At 34.4% G+C, this 23,591-nt stretch overlaps 1 protein-coding gene across 1 annotated transcript in view; it reads left to right on the top strand.

The window, feature by feature from the left end:
- WDR36 (WD repeat domain 36) overlaps positions 1-23,591 on the top strand; it is a 43,291-nt gene that overhangs the window by 1,698 nt on the left and 18,002 nt on the right. Inside the window, exons 2-15 of the mRNA XM_060635216.2 lie at positions 952-979; positions 3,100-3,200; positions 7,707-7,824; positions 8,785-8,917; positions 10,403-10,457; positions 11,843-11,975; positions 12,258-12,433; positions 12,743-12,863; positions 13,341-13,406; positions 14,691-14,777; positions 16,073-16,218; positions 20,731-20,845; positions 21,331-21,496; positions 21,735-21,843. Of these exons, the coding sequence (XP_060491199.2) occupies positions 952-979; positions 3,100-3,200; positions 7,707-7,824; positions 8,785-8,917; positions 10,403-10,457; positions 11,843-11,975; positions 12,258-12,433; positions 12,743-12,863; positions 13,341-13,406; positions 14,691-14,777; positions 16,073-16,218; positions 20,731-20,845; positions 21,331-21,496; positions 21,735-21,843 (1,554 nt within the window). The remainder of the gene's footprint in view (positions 1-951; positions 980-3,099; positions 3,201-7,706; positions 7,825-8,784; positions 8,918-10,402; positions 10,458-11,842; positions 11,976-12,257; positions 12,434-12,742; positions 12,864-13,340; positions 13,407-14,690; positions 14,778-16,072; positions 16,219-20,730; positions 20,846-21,330; positions 21,497-21,734; positions 21,844-23,591) is intronic.

Genomic DNA, 23,591 nt, shown 5'->3' with positions numbered 1-23,591 from the left:
TATTCTAATATAATGATCTCTAAGTAAAATTTTCCACAGTAGTAGAATACAATATAATTAAATTTTGCATGGTATGGAGACCTGTGTGTGTTTACATTTAAGAAATATAGGATATGTAAAAAAAAAAAAAAAAAAAAAAGAAAGAAAAAAGAAATATGGGATATGTAATTTGATCTCCAAGGGCCCTTTCAGTCTTAATATTCTAGCATCTCTGGGATTTGAATTTACACTTATACCTCACTGAACTCTGTGCTTCAGAGATGGGTGGTTTTGACATTTAAAAAAAAATTTTTTTTTAACGTTTATTTATTTTTGAGACAGAGAGAGACAGAGCATGAATGGGGGAGGGTCAGAGAGAGAGGGAGACACAGAATCTGAAACAGGCTCCAGGCTCTGAGCTGTCAGCACAGAGCCCGACGCAGGGCTCGAACTCACGGACCTCGAGATCATGACCTGAGCCAAACCCGGACGGTTAACCGACTGAGCCACCCAGGTGCCCCAGTTTTGACATTTTTAAATGGTTGGAGAAAAAATAAAAACTAATAACATGTCATGACATATTAAAATTACATGAAAATCAAATTTCTGTATACATAAGTCAAATTTATTGGAATAGAGCTGTACACATTTGTTTATATATTATATGTGGTTGCTTTCAAGTTTTGTTAGCAGTTGCATAATTTCAGCAAAGACCACATAGCCTGCCAAGCCCTGAAGTATTTACTATATGACCCTTTGTAGAAAACGTTTATGTCCCCCTTCCATCACCACTCCTGATGAAATAGTTGAAAATATAAGTTTTCCTAATAATGAAAAATTAGGGTCAGTATATTTTTTAGGAAAGAGAGCATAGCAGATTTATGTATGAGATTATCTTAGTTTTCAAGTGTTAAATTTTCATTAACAAAAGCAATTATAATCTAATATTTTTTTTTTTCTTTTTAAAAACAGGTTCAGAAACTTAGTCTGGTGGCAGTAAGTAAGTATAAACTTCATCCTGAATTTATTCATGTTTAGTGTCTTTTAAAAATATTAAATTTGGGGGGCACCTGGGTGGCTCAGTCCATTAAGCGTCTGACTTTGGCTCAGGTCATGATCTCGTGTTTCGTGAGTTCGAGCCCCGTGTTGGGCTCTGTGCTGACAGCTCGAGGCTTAGAGCCTGCTTTGGATTCTGTGTCTCCCTCTCTGTCTGCCCCTCCCTCACTCATGTTCAGTATCACTCTGTCGCTCAAAAATAAATGTTAAAAAAAATTTTAAGTATATTAAGTTTTTGACATTAATTTTAAGACTTAAAGAATATATAAGAAATTCATTGTGTATTTCTGATAAACTTACATAGTTAAAAAATAAGTTCAGGATAGGACCAGATGTTGCATTTAGTTGTCATCTCTTTAGTCTTTTTAAATTTAGAATAGTTCATTAGACTTTGTGTTTCACAGCATTGATATTTTTGAAGAGTATAGGCCAGTTCTTTTATAGAATGTCCTTCAATTTGACCTTTTCTGCTGTTTTCTCATGATTAGATTCAGGTTATGCACGATGGCAAGAATAACAAAGAAATAATTCAGAATTCTCAGTGAATTTTATTAGCAGGCACATGCTGTTGATTGGTTCTATTCCTGGCAGTGGTAACTTTGATCATTTTATTAAGGTAACATTTGTCAGGAGGCTCCATTTTAAAGTTTTACTCTTTGTAATTAATTTTAAAGTTTTACTCTTTGTAATTAATAAGTATCTTGTGGTTAGATACAGTGAGACAGTGTAAATATCCTGTTACTTTTGAGAGTTTTACCCACCGTTTTGTCACTTAGTGATGGTACTTGCCTGAACCAGTTATTAGAATGATGATTACCAAATAGTGATTTTCGGGTTCCATCATTCCTTCTACTGTCAGGAAGGGTTTTCCCTTTTCCTACGTTTTGATACTTTTCCAATAGAAGGAAAATTTATTTTTTTTGGAAACCGTTTTACAGAATAAAGGGCCTGCCAGGGCTGAGAGATTGTAGTATAACCATGAAATGTGATCTTTGTAACAGAAACAGAGGAGAGCTATAAGGAACCTAGTGTATGTGTCTGATTAACTTAAAATTTTAAAACGATTATAGAAGGGCACTATAACCTAAGTTGAATACAAAGTGATTAATAAACCTATAAAAATAGTATTTGGGGAATGAAATTTTTTTTTAAGTTTTATTTTGTTTATTTTGAAAGAGAGCAAGCGAGCACGTGTGTGGGGGAGGGGCAGAGAGAGGGAGAGAGAGAACCCCAAGCAGGCTCTGCACTGTCAGTACAGAGCCCAGTGTGGGGCTTGAGCTCATGAACCGTGAGATCATGATCTGGGCTAAGATCAAGAGTCAGACGCTTAACAGACTGGGCCACCCAGATGTCCTGGGAATGAAATCTTAAAGTAGAATATGCAGCATGAAAAATACTTAAAACAATCATCTATCTTCTAACTCTCCTGCCCCTAAAACAAGGAATAAGAAGAAAAGGCCAATGTGACCATGATAGAGAGGAATAAAGAAATCATATCGTGTGAGAAATGGCTAGAGGTGATAGGCATATTTGCCTTGGAGAAGACTGAGTAGATAACTGTATTGTTCATTTAAAGGGTCAGGATTTAGAGTATCATAGGGAATTTTTCTGAGGTTTTCCCAAAGCATAGACTTAAATAGGGGTTAGGTCTTGATTTACTTTAAAAATTTTCCTAGAGTTATAAGTAAATGTGACATTCCTGAAGGCATTTACATGAAGGGTTGATAACTATCTGCCAGTTTTTTATGTGAAGTGTGAATTTTTTCCAAATAACCTCAAAAAGCTTTTCATTTCTTTAGGATTACATTTTAATGTCTGTAAATATTAGATTTTAATTCTCTTAGGGAAGATCAAGTGATTTAATATTCTTAGTCTGGTAGTTATTATTAGAAGTATAAAGTAACATTGAAGTCAAGTTTATACCAATTATTTTTATTCATATATCTACACATAGATACATATTTTTTAATTATAGCCATGAAAAATGGTATGTGTATAATTGAGATTTCTATCTGTGCCAAGATCTTACAATTTCTTATTTCTTTTATATTGTCTTTTACCTAGGTAACTCTGTCCCACAGGATATCTGCTGTATGGCAGCTGATGGGAGGCTAGTCTTTGCTGCTTATGGGAATGTTTTCTCTGCATTTGCCCGTAATAAAGAGGTTTGTATCACTGAACTATTTTAATGTGTTTTTTGCAGTTAATAGTTAATTGTAGTGAAAGTGGAGGGAACTTTAATGTTGCTGTTCTTCTACTAGAATGCTCTGGACATGTACTTGTTTTATTTTAAACATTTATCTTGTTTTCTGGAGGAAGAGAAAGTTGATTTCATCAAATTTTCAGAATTAGTTAAAACTGGCACTTCAGTTTTCTTCATCAGGGTTGAACATCAGAATTATTTGGGCAGCTTCTTCAAAATTTTCCTGCCCAGTTGGGTCTCATATCCTGAGCTTTCTACTTTGTATTTTTGGGTGGGGTAGGATTTAGAAAATACTTTTGAAAATGCTTTCCCAGGAGATTGGGTTTTTTTCCTTTTCTTTTTTTTTTTTTTTTTAATCCAAGTTAGTGTGAGGCGCCTGGGTGGCTCAGTCAGTTGAGCGTCTGACTTCTGCTGAGGTCATGCTCTCACAGTTTGTGGGTTTGAGCCCCATGTCAGGCTCTGTGCTGACAGCTCAGAGTCTGGAGCCTGCTTTGGATTCTGTCTCCCTCTCTCCCTGCCCCTCCCCAGCTCATGCTCTGTTCCTCTCTCACTTAAAACAATAAAATAAAACGTTAAAAATTTTTTTTAAATCCAAGCTAGTGAGTGTATAGTCTAATAATGATTTCAGGAATAGAAGTTAGTGATTCATACTAACATAAAATACCCAGTGCTCATCCCAACAAGTGCCCTTCTTAATGTCCATCACCCATTTACCTTTTAGCCCATCCCCCCACCCACCACCCTGCCAGCAACTCTCAGTTTCCTCTCTGTATTTAAGAGTCTTTGAGTGGCTTACAGAGTGGCTGCACCAGTTTGCATTCCCACCAGCAGCACAAAAGGGTTCCTCTTTCTCTGCATCCTTGCTAACATCTGTTGTTGCCTAAGTTGTTAATGTTAGCCATCCTGACAGGTGTGAGGTGGTATCTCATTGTGGTTTTGATTTGTATTTCTCTGGTGATGAGTGATGTTGAGCATCTTCTCATGTGTCTGTTAGACATGTTTTCATTGGAAAAGTGTCTATTCATGGTTTTTTTGCCCATTTCTTCACTGGATTATTGGTTTTTTGGGTGTTGAGGTTGATAAGTTGTTTATAGAGTTCAGATACTAACTCTTTATTTGATATGTCACTTGCAAATATCTTCTGTTCCATTGGTTGACTTTTAGTTTTGCTGATTGTTTCCTTCGTTTTGCAGAAGCATTTTATCTTGATGAGGTCCCAGTAGCATCTTTGCTTTTGTTTCCTTTGCCTCCAGAGACACGTCAAGTAAGAAGTTGTTACAGCTGAGGTCAAAGATGTTGTTGTCTATTTTCTTCTCTAGGATTTTGATGGCTTCCTGTCTTACGTTTAGGTCTTTCACCCATTTTGAGTTTATTTTGTCTGTGGTATAAGAAAGTGGTCCAGGTTCATTCTTCTGCATGTCTCTGTCTAGTTTTCCCAACACCATTTACTGAAGAGACTCTTTTTTCCATTAGATATTCTTTCCTGCTTTGCCAAAGGTTAGTTGGCCATACGTTTGTGGGTCCATTTCTGGGTTCTCTATTCTGTTCCACTGATCTGAGTGTCTGTTTTTGTGACAGTACCATACTCTCTTGATTACAGCTTTCTGATACAGCTTGAAGTCCAGAATTGTGATGCCTCCTGCTTTGGTTTTCTTTTCCAACAGTACTTTGGTTATTTGGGATTTTTTTCTGGTTCCATGCAAATTTTAGAATTGTTTGTTCTAGCTCTGTGAAGAATGCTGGTGTTATTTTGATAGGGGTGCATTGAATATGTAGATTATTTTGGGCAGTATCAACATTTTAACACTATTTGTTCTTCCAATCCACAAGCATGGAATATTTTTCTGTTTCTTACTGTTTTGTAGTTTTCAGAGTATAGATCTTTACCTCTTTGGTTAGATTTATTCTTAGGTATCTTATGTTTTTGGCGCAATTGTAAATAGGATTGATTCCTTGATTTTGTTTTCTGCTGCTTCATTATTGGTGTATAGAAATGAAACCAATTTCTGTACATTGGTTTTTATATCCTTTGACTTTGCTGAATTCATGTATCAGTTGTAGCAGTTTTTTGGTTGAGTCTTTTGGGTTTTCCACATAGAGTATCATGTCGTCTGCAAATAGTGAAAGTTTGACTTCCTTCCTGCTGATTTGGATGCCTTTTATTTCTTTTTTGCTGCCTGATTGCTGAGGCTAGGACTTCCAACACTATGTTGAATAACAATGGTGAGAGTGGACATCCCTGTCGTGTTTCTGCCTGTAGGGGAAAAGCTCTTAGTCTTCCCCCATTGAGGATGATATTAGCTGTGGGTCTTTCATATATGTCCTTATGATCTTGAGGTGTGTTCCTTCTATCCATACCTCTTGAGGGTTTTTATCAAGAAAGGATGCTGTTTTTTGTCAAATGCTTTTTCTGCATCTGTTGAGAGGATCACGTGGTTCTTATCCTTTTATTAATGTGATGTATCACATTGATTGATTTGCAGATATTGAACCAACCCTGCATTCCAGGAATAAATCCCACTTGATCATGGTGAATAATTCTTTTAATGTATTGTTGGATCCAGTTTGCTATTATCTTGAGAATTTTTACATCCATGTTCATCAGGGAAATTGGTCTATAGTTCTCCGTTTTAGTGGGGTCTTTGTCTGGTTTTGGAATCAAGGTAATACTGTCCTCATAGAATGAGTTTGGAAGTTTTCCTTCCATTTTTATTATTTTGGAACAGCTTAAAAAGAATAGATGTTAACTCTTCTTAAAATGTTTGGTAGAATTCCCCTGGAAAGCCATCTGGCTCTGAACTTTTGTTTTATGAGAGATTTTTTATTACTGATTTAATTTCTTTACTTGTTATGGGTCTGTTCAAATTTTCTGTTTCTTCCTGTTTCAGTTTTGGTAGTTTACATGTTTTGGAATTTGTCCATCTCTTCCAGATAGCCCAATTTGTTGGCATATAATTTTTCATAATATTCTCTTATTATTGTTTTTATTTCTGTGGTGTTGGTTGTGATCTCTCCTCTTTCATTTGTGATTTTATTTATTTGGGTCCTTTCTTTTTTCTTTTTGATCAGTCCTGCTAGTGGTTTATCAATTTTGTTAATTCTTTTAAAGAACCAGCTTCTGGTTTCGTTGATTTTTTTTCTACTTTTTTTTTTTTTAATTTCGCTGTCATTGATTTCTGCTCTAAAATCATTTCCCTTCTTCTGCTGTTTTGGGCTTCATTTGCTGTTCTTTTTTCAGCTCTTTTAGGTGAAAGTTTAGGTTATGTATTTGAGACCTTTCTTCCTTCTCTAGGAAGGCCTGAATTGATATATACTTCTCTCTTATATTGCCTTTGCTGTATTCCTGAGGTTTTGGACTGTCATGTTTTCATTTTATTTATGCCACTACTTTATGTGGATTGACTTTTTCATTATGAACAACTCAGCCCATGACTCCTTTTCTAAGAACCAAGTGGTTCTCTGTATAGAGAAAACTAGATTCTCTGTTTTCTACACTGGTAAGGAAGGGTCTTTTCTTAATCTCTCATTTGGTTTCTAAGTTTGTTCTGGAAAAACAGCCTTGAGAGATGACCTGGCTCAGGACGTCCAGAATGAAAAGGGAAGTGGCAGTATGGCTGCCTAGATAGCCAAGGATTCGGATCAGTGTACTTGTCAAGGTCTAACTTGGACTGACATTTGTTCCCAGGGTCCTCCATCATCACTTCCTGTGGCAGAGGAGGGCAGTTTACCTGTGGAGGTCTTTAATGGGACTTGTTTGAATTTTTAGAGTCAGGAAAAATGTCCTTTTTTTTTTTTTTTTTTTTTTTTTTTTTTTTTTAATACAAAATACTGCAGTTTGTAGTTTTCCCTGGAAGATACAAATAGAGAGAAAGTAAGGGTGGCAAGGCATGGGAGACTAATTGCAGGAATTGTAGGAAGCTGCTACTACTTCTAGGTCTAAAGGACAAGGAGAAGAAATAACATTTCTGGAATTTGGTGAGAACTGAAATCACGGAGAAGGGGCTGTAGTTCTTAAGGAATGCAGCTACTGTAAGGATAAGGGTCTCTGTGTGTCAAAACAGAAGTACTCTATCCTCCCTATCTCATCTGGAAGCCAGCTGGTGATGGAGCTTATAGAGTTAGCCTTCTAGAACATAACCATTTTTTTAGGATGCATGGAGTAGTGCTGGTTAGATTGGGTGAACAACCCGGTTGTATGTGTCCTCCCTAAGCTCAGTTGTGAGGTTGAACTTCAGAGGTCTCATTTCTATGTTTCTAGTTTAGCCTTCCTTATTATTGGACTGGCTGAGGGAGCAGGTGAAAATGCCTGGTTCCTTGCCATTTGTTAATCTAACCTTGGATAATCAAAAGTTGGATTACGTTTCTTAATGAGAGCATCTTTAGGATTAGCATGTTTTTGGTTAATATGAATAATGTTAAATGTTGAATGAGTAATCATATTAAATTCTTTTGAACTTTAACATTGTAGGTAGTACACACCTTTAAGGGTCATAAAGCAGAAATCCATCTGTTGCAACCCTTTGGGGATCACATTATCTCTGTTGATACTGACAGCATTCTTATTATTTGGCACATATATTCAGAAGGTAAGAATGAGCCAATTTATTACATTATCATGGGGCGGATAGTATGTGTGCAACTAAAATTAAAAACCTATGTAAACACAACTTCCATGTCAGAGGTTTCACATGTAATCAGAAAAAAATTTAGACTCTTTAATATATATGAAGAAAAAGGTTGTAAGTAAAAAATGGATAGATAATTTTAGTCAGCTAGGAGCTAACTATAGTATTTATAACATGTTTAATGTATTAATTTCAGCTAATACATCTTCCATTGCAGTTCTCCAAGTTCAGTGATGCGTTAATTATTTTCTCTGTAGAGTGCATTTTGGTATATGATTACACCCGAATAACTCTTGGTTTGTATTTTCAACTTTCTGCAAAGGAGATTGTGGTAGTAAACTAAAGATCCTGTAAAGATCCTATAACCTAAAGGAAAGTATACATCCTTTCTCTAAGAATATGAGTCAGTGTTTTTTAAGTGTGATAGTCTTATACAGTGGTAGCAAGCTATGTTTGGTGGAAATGTATGAGAATCACTGTTTTTACTTTCACCAAGATTTGCCTCTTACTTTTTACATCTTTGAGAGACCCATCAATCTCCCTAGATATTTGGCCTTTCACTCCATGGAAGAGTTCAGTATAAGTACTTCACTTTGGAATATTCACTCTGCCTCTTGATCAAATTATAAAAATAGTAAGACTGAATCCTTTTTTTAAACCTTATTTTTTATTCCTATAAACAAGTTCAGCAATGAGTGGAATTTTTAATAGCACTGATATTAGAATTTTAGAAAACTTTTGACAGTCTAAATTATTTACAAGTTGCCCCTCATCACATTTAATTTCTCAAGGAATGTGTAAAGGTTTGAATGTAAGTCTTTGGTTTATATTAAGACATAAATCTCTGATATGGTAGGCTTACTTTAAGGGCTGGATATATGAAAAATAATTACATGTTGTTTATAACTTTTACTTTTGTAGAGGAATATCTGCAATTGACTTTTGATAAATCAGTATTTAAAATTTCTGCAATTTTGCATCCAAGTACCTACTTGAATAAAATACTTCTTGGCAGTGAACAAGGAAGCCTACAGTTGTGGAATGTAAAATCCAAGTAAGCACTTTATTTAGAATATAATGTAGGTGGTTCCCATCTTATCCTTACCTACTACTCCCTAACGCATACTTAAGTCTCTCAATTCTCCCTGCCTTTATATGTTTACCTGAGGGCCTTCTATAAGTATACCTACTTTTGGTGTTGTATCACGGTATCACATAGGCAAAAGGTGGCATGTGGTCCTGGCACATGGTAGGCAGCTTCATAAGTACCCATTTAAAAGTATATACTAATGGCCCTAATCTGTAAAGAATCCATATAGCTATAGAGAAGACTCTAGTAAAGTAACATAAGAAAATAATTATGCGCTGGTCACTGGACAGCATCTAGTTTTCAATAAACTGAAGAAGTAGGAGAAGGCAAAGTCAATCAGTATTAATTTAGTGCTAGCATTTAGGAATCATTTTTAGGGTGAAAGTCCTTTTATTATCAACCACAAACTTGATGGACATTTACTGTAATATTATTGGTATAGCTGGAGGGCTAGATAAATGGTTTTGAATACCTCCACCTGTTACTTGAACATTTATCCGGAGAAAAAAGTGATAGTTCAATCTTTGTATAGCATTAAAAAGACAAAAATATTTGACCATCCAAATTGTACTTTCTGAATCCCTCATAAATTTGAAAGGGAAAATAAGATTATCAAAGGTTTAACATTTATCCTAGTTCGTAGTTTTAAATCAGTGTTTTCATTCAATTTAGCAAATATTGACTACCTACCCTTGTAGGTTTAGGGATAATGACAGAAGTATTGTCTCTGCTCCTGCATTATATATTGAGGCTCTTTATGTGATGTTTACACACTATTTTACATTAAATATTCCTTGGATAATCATTGAGTAATCTGTGCCCACTTACTAAATTTACTATATGATTTAATACTTTATTGAGTATCATTATAACAATTTCAGAATCTCTGTTTCTTCATGGACTTCTTTATCGTTTGTGGCTTGATTCTGTAATTTAGAGCAGCATCACTATTGTCATGTGACAGTTATATAACATAAGTATCATAGTTATATTCCCATTGGTAATATTTTTCTAGAAACACATTGCAGTGAAAAAACAAGATCCACCTACATTCTAAGATGGTTTTTTGTTATAGTCTGTAATATAAAATGATTTTTAGCTTGTATTTTTTTTCTATTTCTTAAAGAGTTCGCATAGTATAGTAGTTACTAGCAGCATGGGGCATAGGATCTGGAGTTGGTCTGTCTGGGCTCTATGAATTATTAGCCATAGAACCTTAGCTTAATTGTTTCACATAATTAAGTTTCTTATTTTCTTATCTGGATAATGGTGATAATATCTACCTCATGGAATCATTTTGAGTATTAAATAAGTTAATATATATATACTTAGAATACTGTGGGTCAGAGAAACAACTTAAATATCACCCATTATTATTTTGCTTTTTAATATATAGTCGATTTTGTTTCCCTAAAAAATAAAAACTTTCAACTACTTTTCTTCCTGTAGTAAGCTTCTGTATACGTTTCTGGGATGGAAAGTTGGAGTCACAGCTCTTCAGCAGGTTAGTATTTTTTTGTTAAGTCAAAGAAGAAATGAAGTTAGTAGTGTGATCTTTCAGTTTCAGGGGTCAACCATATTTTTTAGACCTAAAGACAAAAATAATATATAAAGTAGTTTATTTTTATAAATATTGCCCTAAAAGGTAGTGTTTTGGAAATGTCATTGAAAACAATAATGCCTTTGCCTATAAACGTTTATGGAAATCTTTTTACCTGGAATTAGGCTCTAAACCTATAGTTGCTATGGAACAATGTTTACCAATCGTTTTGTAAACATGTAGTCCAGTGCCTTGTGCAGAGTGGAGATGATGGAGATGAGTTAGTTGTTCAGTAAAGCAAGGGAGATTGTAGGTCATGCAGAGAAATTTGTTCTAATTTTGAAGGTTGTAGCTTGGAGTAATTGGGACCCGAATCCTAACATTTTTAATTGCACTTTTCCTTAAATAACTGCTTTTGTTTTCATGAGACTGCAGAACATGTATGAATGATGTAGGTCTGCAGAGAATCTTACATTGGACATGTATACTGCCAGTATATCCTTGTCCTTCTGAATAGCTCTTGCTTATACCTGCCCAACTTATATTCATTCTTTCATTCTCTCTCAGTACCATCAACCTTGCTGTGCTTTTGCCTACCCATAAGACCCCAGAGGTATCAGATGATTAGGTCCCTTGAGGGCAAGGAATCATACTTGTTTTAATATCCCCAGGGTCTCATGCATCATGGTCACATGATGGTAGATTAATAAAATGGTTAACCTGATTCTATTCTGTAATGGTATTGAACATTGATCTTCTGTGCTAAAATAGAGAAACTTATTATAGAGCCTGTATGTAATACCATTTATAAAATGAAGATTCTATTCATAAAATATTAGAGCTGGGACAGACTAATCCTAAGACTTTTTTGCCTTTTAACATGTTTTATATGTTTTTGTTTCCTTGGATAAAAAACTGTTCACTTCCTGTGTAGTTGGCCTTTTATGTTGCCAGGCATATGGCAAGCCTTTTTATGTTTTCTAAGAGCTGTATCTCTTTTGTTTCTTTCCAGTCACTGATCTGTAGTGATTTCATATATCAGATTCCTTTTCTTTTATGGTTGTTTTCTTACTGAGTCAGCTGTGTTTTAGGAATGAGGGGATTGATGGTGACTACCAGATTTGAAGCTGGGAAGTAACTTGAAAAAATCATTCCTAAATATTTCCATGTGAAATAGCAATCAAAGTATGCTAGAATGGTAATACTTACTAGGTTGTTTTTTTTTTTTTTTTTTTTGTCATCCTCAAGAAGATATTCTATTATTTCTTTTACATAATTAATGATGCATAACATCAGGATTATTGAAGCTATTTTGATTAAGAATAAAAAGTGAGTAATTTAAATTTCAGGCACCAGCTGTGGATGTTGTTGCTGTTGGTCTTATGTCAGGTCAGGTTATCATTCACAACATTAAATTCGATGAAACATTAATGAAGTTTCGTCAAGACTGGGGACCTATTACTTCGATTTCATTTCGTACAGGTAACTTTTAACTTAATTATTAGTAAGAGTTAAGAATGTTTAAAATGTATACTTTGAAGCTTATAGAAATTTTCCAAGTGGATGTTTTCTTGCAAGTTAATGTATTTAATAGAAATAAGTGAAATACTGCATTACAAACAGCCATAGGAATATGGATAGATTATTGGTGCATAGTTTTTTCTAACCTTATGTTTATGGATTAAAGGGATGGAGAGAAGAATTGTTACGTTTGGTTGTTTTATGGCGCATGTTTTTCTTAATGTATTTTATTTTTAATAACAGATGGTCATCCAATAATGGCAGCTGGAAGCCCATGTGGCCATATTGGACTCTGGGATCTAGAAGACAAAAAGTTAATCAATCAGATGAGAAATGCACATTCTACAGCGATTGCTGGACTGACATTTCTCCATAGAGAGCCCCTTCTTGTCACAAATGGTGCCGACAATGCTCTGAGGGTATTATTATTATTGTTATCATTTTCCTGGCTTCTACCCTTGGGGTTATTGCAAGCCTGTTTTAGTGTATCAGCCTAAAACCTAGAAGATGAAAGGAAAATGGGATACGGTAATGGTATAGATGAAACAAAAGTACAGCAGGTTACATGATTGCAGTGAAGTGAAAAAGAGTTACAGTTTTTCTCTCCCCAGCCCCTTCTCCAGAGTCAGCACTACCCAGTGCCAGTTGATAGGTGTAGAAGATGACCTGACTGCTTACAAATCATTTAACACATTGTGAAAGAACCTTACCTTTTTACTTCTTGGCAGATATGGATATTTGATGGTCCTACAGGTGAAGGCCGGCTTTTGAGATTCAGAATGGGACATAGTGCTCCTCTTACCAAAATCAGATATTATGGACAAAACGGACAGCAAATTCTTAGTGCAAGTGAGTTTCTGCTTCATCCTATTAGTTTATTCCATAAGGCATTGAGAGCAGGGTATTTAATAATTATTAGGTTTGGTATTGAATTTTCAGATTCAGATTTGAATTTGAGTGATTTGGAAATCTGAGTAAATGAGGAGATTCTTTTTGAAAGCTTCAGGAAGCACTGTAGATACTGTCTTCATTTAGAACGTTATTTTATTTACTGATCTTCACAGACAGGTGGCTGGATTCTGAAACTGTGGCCCTTGCCAAGTCTCATAATCTGCTGAAAATTATTAGTAACTCATATTATCCTTGCTTCTTACTAAATGGCATTCTTTGTACAGGTGAATATTATAATGAAGTAGTTGCAATTTAGCTCTCCTTTTAAAGTATCCCAAACTGTAACTTCAAGTTTTAAGAATCATTAAGGTCTGTCATTCAAATGATCCATTGTTTTGATGAAGTTTGATAGGTATTTTCTATGTATATCAACAGGTCAAGATGGAACTCTGCAATCATTTTCCACAATACATGAAAAATTTAACAAGAGTTTGGGACATGGTAGGTCATTTGCAAGACGGAAAAAAAAAGCTACTGGTCACAAAAGAAACGTTTCAAGATACTGTGAGACAACCAGATGAGGTTTCATTGATAAATTTCCTTTTTTCTTGGATAAAATTAAAAAACCCCTGTATGGAAGAGTAATAGATTTTTAACATCAGTGTTGCTGTAGAAGTGGTTGAGGTGCTGCTATAAGGTTACTGAAAAGAATTAGACAGCTTGGGTGGTAAAAACATACTGCTGCCACCCAAAAGACATCAGTGACTTATCTTGAGCCATGTGTAGAGTGCAGGATTTTAAACATGGAAGGGACATTAGAGAAGGCATCAAAGTAAGCAGTGTCCCATCTTTTTACAGAAAGAAGTTACTTTATTCTGTATCTTTTCCCATAGTTTCCAGCATTTGAAAGATTTTATAAAGAAAAAAAATGTTTTTTCAGTTTTATTCATAATTACTCCTCTTTTTAGCTACTGTCCTGGCTATTCATGTTTGTATATACTTCCAGATGAGTTACAAGATCTTTTTTAAGGATCATTCTTTAATCAGCATTCAAAGTAATACTTCTAGAAATTAAATTGGAGAGATTTGATATCTTTAAGAATCTTCACATCTAGGGATATGATATATCCTCATTCAAGTTACTTTTTATTTTCCTTAGTGCTTTAATGAAGTTTTTGTTTGTTTGTTTGTTTGTTTTTTAGTTTTCCTCCTGTTGGTCTTCCATATTTGAGATTATTCAGTGGTATCTTAGTTATTTTTTTATAATATGCTAATATTTTTTTTTGCTAGTGTTATAGATGTAATCTTTGTTCATCATATTTCTATCTGCAATATTTAGTATTTAGTAATTAATATGTAAGAATATGTAATATGTTATAATTACCAACTAATAATTATAGTGATCTTAAATATTACTGCATTGTAGAACTCACTTTTTTTTATTGGTTCTGTATTTTGTCCAATAAAATGATTATTCTAATTATTATTTGGTTGTTTCTCTTGATTGACATGACTATATTACCATCGTATCATCTGTAAAAAATGATTTTTTAACCTTTTTTTCAATTATTTATATCTCATAGTTTATTTTCTTGTCTAATTATATAGACTAAATTTCAAAAATGATTTAAGTAATAGTGGTTATAACATCATCTTTATTTGGTTCCTAACTTAAATAAGAGTATCTTGAGCTGTGTAGTTATATGACAAAGAATTGTTTCTCTTTTATGTTCATTTTTCATTAAGAAGGATCCATAGCTATGTTCTTCTCTCCCTCAACTCCAGGATTAATAAATAAGAAGAGAGTCAAACGTAAAGGTCTTCAGAATGCCTTGTCAGTAAGGCTTCCACCCATCACAAAATTTGCAGCTGGTAGGTAACTTAACACTGTATTCCAAGAAGTTCTGTTTTTCTATTTTTCCTACTATTTTTAAGTTTTCTTCATTTTAAACAATGTTTTTGTAGGCATTAATAAGCATTTGGAAGTACCCCAAGTGCCTACTAATCTAATGTGAAGACTGAAAAAGAATTATTTATAATTTGCAGTTATCTTTTAATTTCAGGTTTTGGTCTTCTCTGTAAGACCTATTAATAAACAGTACTTGGTATCTCATTTTGTAGCCCTTTTTATTCTATTATGTGTCTGGTGTAATGAAAGTCACTAATATAAAAAGGTAAGAACAGAGAACATAAAGTTCTATTGTAATCAAAATCAGAATACACTGAGGTCCTTATATGCTACATTATTAGAGTGGTGTTTCATTCAAAGAATTGAATTGTTGATTGTTGAGTTTAAACTACCATAGAAATAAGGCACCATTTCCATTTCGAGGTTCTTATATCAACCTGATGATGGTTTCTTTCCTTTTTCTTTTTTTTTTAAACTTTTATTTTGACCACCCTGCTTTCCATTTTTTATCTTAGAACCTGAGTGATCTCAGACATCTGAATCATGTTACTCACCTGCTTAAAAATCTTTCAGAGGCCCCTTACTGCCAGTAGGATGTAATCTCCTCTTATGAACACAGCTTTCACGACTTTGTGATATGGCCCCAGTTGCCTTGTCTGCTTCCCATCCTTCTCAGGAAATGCATCACTTACTTCTTTTTGTTCAAGTTACTCTTGAACCTATTTGTGTCCCCGCCCCCAATTAATTGATGTTTGTTTTATTGCTTCTTTCAGGGAGCCATTTATTACTGTCCTCAAGTCTCTTTGTAAACTCTTGCTGAGTGCTTTTATAAAACACTATCATTATTTATTATAATTTCTTCTAATCAGAATTGCTTTTTTTAAAATTTTTTTTTAAGTTTATTATTTATTTTTGAGAGATAAAGAGTGTGTGAGCAGGGGAGGAACAGAGATGGAGAGAGGGAGAGAGAATCCCAAGCAGACTTCTCACTGTCAGTGCAGAGCCCCACACAGGGCTTGAACTCATGAACCGTGAGATCGTGACCTGAGCCGAAATGAAGCTCAACCAGTGAGCCACCCAGGTGCCCCCAGAATTTCTTGTTAGATTAGAAGCTCATTGCTATCCGAAATTACCTGTACACCATCAGTCCCTAGTGCCTAATGATAACATAGAATATTATATTCTTAATAAGTAATAGGTAAATGAATGAGTGAGGGAATGAAAAATAATTTGATTTATGATTTTCATTATATTTTAGAGGAGGCTCGTGAAAGTGACTGGGATAGTATCATTGCTTGCCATCAAGGTAAACTGTCTTGTTCAACTTGGAACTATCAGAGATCTACCATAGGCGCTTACTTTCTCAAGCCAAAAGAGCTGAAGACAGATGACATAACCGCAACAGTAAGTGAGCTTGAGCTTGTTGATAAGAGCATTTTCTCCTGTAAAATTGTCCTGCAGCAATCTTGTTATACTCAAGTTTATTAATGATCATGTGGGTTGAAACAACAGTTTAACATTTTTAAATTATTTTCTAATAGTGTTAGGTTTTCCAACTGTAGAGAATTATTTTAGGTTTAAGTTTTGCTTAATTAGATGTATATTAGTTGCTTTAGTTTTCTAATTAAGTAGGATTACTCAGAATACCCTCTGAAGATGAATTCAGCATTTATCAATGAACTTTCTTACCTTAATTATGCTGAGTATACAGAACTATATTTAATGAATGTGAATCTTAAGGGTTTTTTTTCTTTCTTGATTTCTTCTGATATAGGAGTAAGATTTAGCTAACTCTTTAATGACTTATAGGTACAGAAGTTACTTAAAGCCTTTATTTTCTTATATTTGTCTCTTGAGAAGTGCCTTATAGAGAAATTCTAATTGAGTTCTAAGCCTTTCTTAAATACACCTTTCATTTTTTATGTATATATTTTTTACTTTATTTTTGAGAGAGAGGCAGAGAGAGAGAAGGAGAGAGAATCCTAAGCAGGCTCCACACTCTTGGCACAGAGACCAATGCCAGGCTCAAACTCACAAACTGTGAGATCATGACCTGAGCCGAAACCAAGAGTTGGACGCTTAACCAACTGAGCCACCCCGGTGCCCCTTAAATACAGCTTTTAAATTCCAGTGTTTACTTAAGAGTTTACTCCTCTTTAGAAATTGTGTTTCTGTTTGCTTTTGTTAATATGTTAATCCACTTCTGTTGCATTCAGATTTTCAGATATAAAGAAGCAATGTTATATTCTGGTTTGCAGAGTTGTTCTTCTTTTTTGGATTTTGTTGTTGTTTTAGTGAGAGAGAGAGAAAGCACACATCTGTGCGGGGAAGGGCAAAGGAGAAAGAGACAGAGAATCTTACGCGGGCTCTGTGGCCAGTACAGGGCCTGACGCAGGGCTCAATCTTAGGACCGTGAAATCATGACCTGAGCCAAAATCAAAAGTTGGGCATTTAATCGACTGAGTCATCCAGGTGCCGTCCTTCTACTTTGTAAGAAACAGTTTTATTAATATAATTTATAAACCATAAAATTCTCTTTTAAAGTGTACAGTCCAGTGGTTTTTAGTATATTCATAGGATTGGGAAATTAGCACTAAAATCTAATCAGTCTAATTTTAGAATATTCTTATCAACTCAAAAAGAAACCCCATTCTCTCACTTTCCCTCTCCCTTCTCCCTAACCTAGCTAACCACAATCTGCTTTTTATTTCTATAGATTTTCCTATTCTGGGCATTTAATGTAAATGGAATCATACAAGATATAGTCTTTCTGATTGACTTTTCCATCACTTAGCATAATGTTTTCAAAGTTTATTCATGTTATAGCATTTATAACGTACTTGTTTTATTGTGGACACTACTACATTTATGTAGAAACCACATTTTATTTAGCCATTGATTAGTTGATGCTATTTATGTTGTTTCTACTTCTTGACTCTCATAAATAATGCTAACATTAGCGCATTGTAGCAGGATTTTCACAAAAGGAGTCGTGACTCCCAGGCTTTTCTTTCCAGGAAGTAACTTTATTTGTGCCAGCACGGCTCAGTTGGGTTTGTACCCAAAGAACTGAGCCCCAAACTTCACGTGGCATAGTTTTGTACATTTTCTGTTTCTTTGTCTACCATATATGGTAACACAGAAACATGCAGTCTGATTAAGTGGTCTCATGTTACAAGGTCATGAGGGATGTTGTTATCATGTACGGGTAGAGCCAGGTTGCCTTGAGGTTTTTTGTTTTTTTGTTTTGTTTTGTTTTCACATTCTTAGGGAGGGGACCCTACCACACATAAGTTTTTATGTGAACATACGTTTTTGTTTCTCTGCGTTTATACCTAGGACTGGAATCATTAGGTCATAATGCAACTCTGTTTAACATTTGTGGGGAACTGCCAACCTGTTTTCCAAAGTGGCTGCCCCTTTTTATACTCTCACTAGCAATGTATAAGTGTTTCGATGTCTATACATTTTAATGAACACTTGTGATTGCTCTTTTGATTATTGCCATCCTGGTTGGTATATAGTAGTATCTCATTGTGATTTGTGTTTCGGACTCAGTGTCAAGCCTCTTTTCATGTGTTTACTGATTGTATGTCTTCTTTGGAGAAATGTCTTTTCAATTCTGTGCCCATTAAAGGGGTTGTCTTTTTATATTGAGTTGTATTAGCTGTTTGTGTATTCTGGATCTAAATCCCTTATCAGATATGCAGTGTTTTTTCCCCTTTCTGTGGGCTGTCATTTCATTTTCTTGTTGATAATCATTTTCAGTGTAAGAGTTTTTATTTTGATTAAGTCCAACCTATCTTTTTTTTTTTTTTTGCTGATGGTTTTTGGAAAATTGTTGCCTAACCCAGGGCCATGAAGATTTACTCCTGTGATTTGTGCTAAGGAGTTTAATAGTTTTAGCTATTACATTTAAGCCTATAATCCTTTCGGAGTTAATTTATGTGTATGATGTATGTGGGGGTCCAAGTTCATTCTGTTACATATGAATATCTAGTTGTCTCAGCATCATTATTCAAAAGACTGTTCTTTACCCCATTGAATAGTCTTGGCGTGCTTGCCAAAAATAAATTTGACATGAATATGAGGCATTATTTCCAGATTCTCAGTTCTATTCCATTGTTTTATATGTCTGTCTTTATGCCAGAACCACACTGTCTTGACTATGGTACCTTTGTGTTAAGTTTTAAAATCAGAAAAATTTAATCCTCCAAGTTCTTTTTTCAAGATTGTTTTGGCTGTTCTAATCTCTTGCATTTCCATGTGAATTTTAGGATCTGCTTGTCAATTTCTGCAAAGAAAGCAGCTAGGATTTTGGTAGGGGTTTTGTTGATACCGTAAATCAGTTTGAGGAGTGTTACCATATTAATATTACTTCTGATCCATGAACATGGGATGTCTTTCCATTTATTTAGATCCTTAATTTCTGTCAGCAGTATTTTGTGGTTGTCTGTGTACAAGTCTCATACTTCTTTGGTTTTCTGGTATCTTATTGTTTTTAATGCTATTATAAATGGAGTTCTTTCTTAAATTTGTTTTGGATTGTTTATTGCTAGTGTGTTGAAATATAATTAATTTTTGTGTACTGATCTATCATGTAACCTTGCTGAACTTATCTATTCTGTTTTTTAGTGAATACCTGTTTTTAACTTATTGAAAGTATAATTACATAGTTGATTCTCTTTTGTACAAGGCATTTTGAAAGTATGTATGCTCTATTCTCCATAGTACAAAAATCCAGTTTTAAGCTTTTATACTGTTTTGTAAACCGTAGAGATTTTATCTTAAGCTTCTTAAGTTTACCTGCACAGTTTTGAGTAGCTGTTGTACTAGTAGTGGTAACGATAATTACAGCTAACATTTTTTGTGTGCTTACTTTCTTCTAGGCTCTGTGCCTAACATGCATTATTTTTTTTTTTTTTTTTTTTTTTTTTTTTTTTAAATTTTTTTTTTCAACGTTTTTTATTTATTTTTGGGACAGAGAGAGACAGAGCATGAACGGGGGAGGGGCAGAGAGAGAGGGAGACACAGAATCGGAAACAGGCTCCAGGCTCCGAGCCATCAGCCCAGAGCCTGACGCGGGGCTCGAACTCACGGACCGCGAGATCGTGACCTGGCTGAAGTCGGACGCTTAACCGACTGCGCCACCCAGGCGCCCCCATGCATTATTTTTTTTTGAGAGAGAGAAAGCATGTGTGCATATGCACGCACGTGAGGGGAGGAGGGGCAGAATGGGGGTGGGGAGAGAGGGAGAATCTTAAGCAGACTCTATGCACAGTGTGGAGCCTGACATGGGGCTTAGTCTCACGATAATGAGATCATGACCTGAGCCAAAATCAAGAGTCAGATGCTTAACTGAGCCACTCAGGTGCCCCTAACAGGCATTATTTTATATTATCCTTGCAACAATCCTATGATGTTGTCTGTTGTTAGCCTCTTTTTATAGACAATAAAGTTGAAGCTTAATATAATAATGATGACCATCCTAATGATATGTTTTCAGTTTTATATCTGCTGTAGAGGCAATTACATAAGGTAAGGTAAAGAAATTAGGTGGTGGAATACTTTGACTTTAGCAGTATTGTGAATAAATTAAAATTGAAAGCCAGCTGAAATACAATTCTTCTGACTTTGTAAATTTCAATTGAGTTAACTTTGGTTATGTTTTATTTTCTTGGATAATAATTTCTGTATACTTCTTAGAGAATGGACATAGAATCAAGCAGTTATTTCTTATACACCCAAGTACAATGACATTATGTTTACGAAAATTAATGAGGCAATTCATTTAGAATGCTTCTTTTTTTTTTTAATGAGGTAATTAGTAGGTGAAAAGACATTTGGAAACCATAAAGTACAGTAAAAATATTAGTTATTTTTTGTATAATTTGTGTTAAAATTTTTTTTCCAAAGGCAGTAGATATAACTTCTTGTGGAAACTTTGCCATAATTGGTCTGTCATCAGGAACTGTAGATGTATATAATATGCAATCTGGTATACATCGAGGAAGTTTTGGCGAGGATCAAGGTAATGAATTTTCTCCCTTTTTTTATTAAAAAAAATAATAATATACAAGGCTAATAACTAACTGTCTCTGGCATTTATAAAATTCTTGAGTGCCAGGCATTTTGGTAAGGTTGTAGATGGGTTATCGTCAACCCTATCTAGCAGTTACTGCCATTACACCTACTATAAACACCATGTTGAAATACTTAAATAGAATGAAGTTATTGATAGATTAGATGAAAGTAGATATTATACAAATTAAAATTTGCGTTTTCTTCCCCTTTCATTAAGCAGAAAATCTTAAGCTTTCTGGCATCAGCCGGATTGATATTGTTTTAATTACAGCAATATAATAATCTTCTGAAATCCAGATTAATTTTAAGATTTTAAGAGAGCTAAATAGAGGGAACTTAGATATTTAAATGAAGGAATCACTCTTTGTGTAGTGTTTAGAGAGGCAGTGACATTTTCTTAATGTCTTTTTCCTTTTAACATATGTTTTAAAGCTCATAAAGGATCTGTTAGAGGTGTTGCAGTGGATGGCTTAAACCAGTTGACAATTACAACCGGTAGTGAAGGATTACTCAAGTTCTGGAACTTTAAAAACAAAATTTTAATACACTCTATGAGCCTTGATTCGTCTCCAAATACGATGCTGCTACATAGAGACAGGTAAAGTTTTTCCTTTAATGATTATGGATTTTATTTTTGATGTTTTGGTAAAAGTCATAATGTAAGTACATAATTTATCAGGTGGGAAAATTATACATTTAATGTAAAGGAACAGAATTTTGTTTAATTTCCCCACAGGTATGCTTGATTATTAAAAAAAAAATTAAAATGACTGTGAGATTTTAATGTGAAAGGTTTGTTGGTTTGTTTATTAAAACTGGTGTGTTTATCTTACTAGTGGCATTCTGGGACTTGCCTTGGATGACTTCTCCATTAGTGTTCTGGATATTGAAACTAGGAAGATTGTCAGAGAGTTTTCTGGACACCACGGCCAAATAAATGACCTGGTAAAACGAACTTTTGATGTTTAAATAAAACTTGACTAATTTCTGTTTCTGTTTAGGTTAAAATATATTAAAACTATTGCCCTTTAATAGAATTAAAGTTTTCATATGAGATATTCAAAATAATTTGGAAATTAATTTTCAAAGAATACAGTTTTAAAGAAAATTTAGAATATAAAGAAGTTAATGCCGTCAGATTGAAGTATAAATCTCAGAGTTCATCTTTTTCTCTTAAACTCTAAACAAGGCTAAAATATCCTTTGGAGAATAAATGATCTATTGAAACATAAGCATTTATGTATGGAAACCAATTTGACAATAAATTTCATATATTGGAAAAAAAAAAAACATAAGCATTTAGTATTAAACTAGGTTGAGAGAATTCATTTCTTATTTTCTGCATGCATAACAAATGAATAGTAGGGGACCTTGAATATCTGGTATCTGGTTTATTCTAGTTTAGTGTTATTTCTAGAGTTTAGATTTCTTAACTCTAAAAGAGTTTAATCAGTAAAAATGTGTTTTGGCTTACTATTACGTTTTTATAGTGGGATATAAGATACAAAAAGTACTCTAGTTTGAAAAATATATATTGAGGCTATATTAAGTTTATATATTATTTTTCATCACTCATAGACATCTTGATTCACTTGAAAACAGGAAAAAATTAAAATCTGGGCTATTGAGTGGCAATTCCAACATCTATATTTATTTATCCATTCTTGTACCAAAAATCACCAGTTTATCCATTCCCTTAAAAATATAGGGGAAAAATCCAGGAAATTGTGTTGTTCTGCAGATAGAAAATTGGCAACATAATTTGTTGTGTTATCATCTGTAGAAATGAGGGCAGGAGTGGAGTGATTTTGATGAAATTTTTTGATGCATTTTTAAAACCAGTCAGTGCCAGCTTGCCCTTTCTTTCTTTCTTTCCTTTTCAAGCCTTATTTTGAACTTGTATGTCTAGAATTTCTCCTACTCAGCAATAAATTATTCCTGTTCAGTTAAATCTGTGAGCATATAACACAGATTACCTATCAGAGTCATTTTCCTTGTCCTTAATGTACATGATTCTGTAAATTGAACTCACTGTACCTTAAGGTTTGAGTTTTTGCTGTATCACTACAACCCAGTGAACAGATTGGAGTCCACTTATCCCAGTATCATCTGTTAATATGGATGGTGATAATCCCTGTGGTGTGTTTAAACTCCTGGATGAATAATCTACCATTATAAACATTAAAGTTTTTTTTTGGAGGGGGGGGTCTTCTTTCACATATGGCCTGATCTAAGCCTCACAACACTTATGTGCTACAGGAAAATGAGAGCTATTTATCCATTTATATCAACAGAAAAGATATAGCTTCTTTAAGGTGGCATAAGTAGTTTATTATTTACTTTTATTTTGCAATTCTAATTACCGTGGTCTTAAATTACATTTTGGAATTAAAACATCATTATAAAAGGATCTTTAACTGAAGCGACAAGTAAATAGAAGTTCTTGTGTAGTAACTTTAATATTTTAAGGGAGTTTGCATTCTTTTTTTTTTTAATGTTTGTTTATTTGTGAGAGAGACACAGTGTGAGCAGGGGAGGAGCAGAGAGAGACAGAGACACAGAATCTGAAGCAGGCTGTAGGTTCTGAGCTTTCAGCACAGAGTCTGATGCAGGGCTCAAACACATAATCTGTGCGATCATGACCTGAGCCGAAGTCAGACGCCCAACCGATGCCCAACCAACTGAGCCACCCA

Source organism: Panthera onca, chromosome A1 (assembly GCF_046562875.1).
Source record: "Panthera onca isolate mPanOnc1 chromosome A1, mPanOnc1 haplotype 2, whole genome shotgun sequence".
NCBI lineage: Eukaryota > Metazoa > Chordata > Mammalia > Carnivora > Felidae > Panthera > Panthera onca.
Note: the sequence above shows the minus strand (reverse complement) of the source record. Positions and strands in the feature narration are given on the sequence as shown.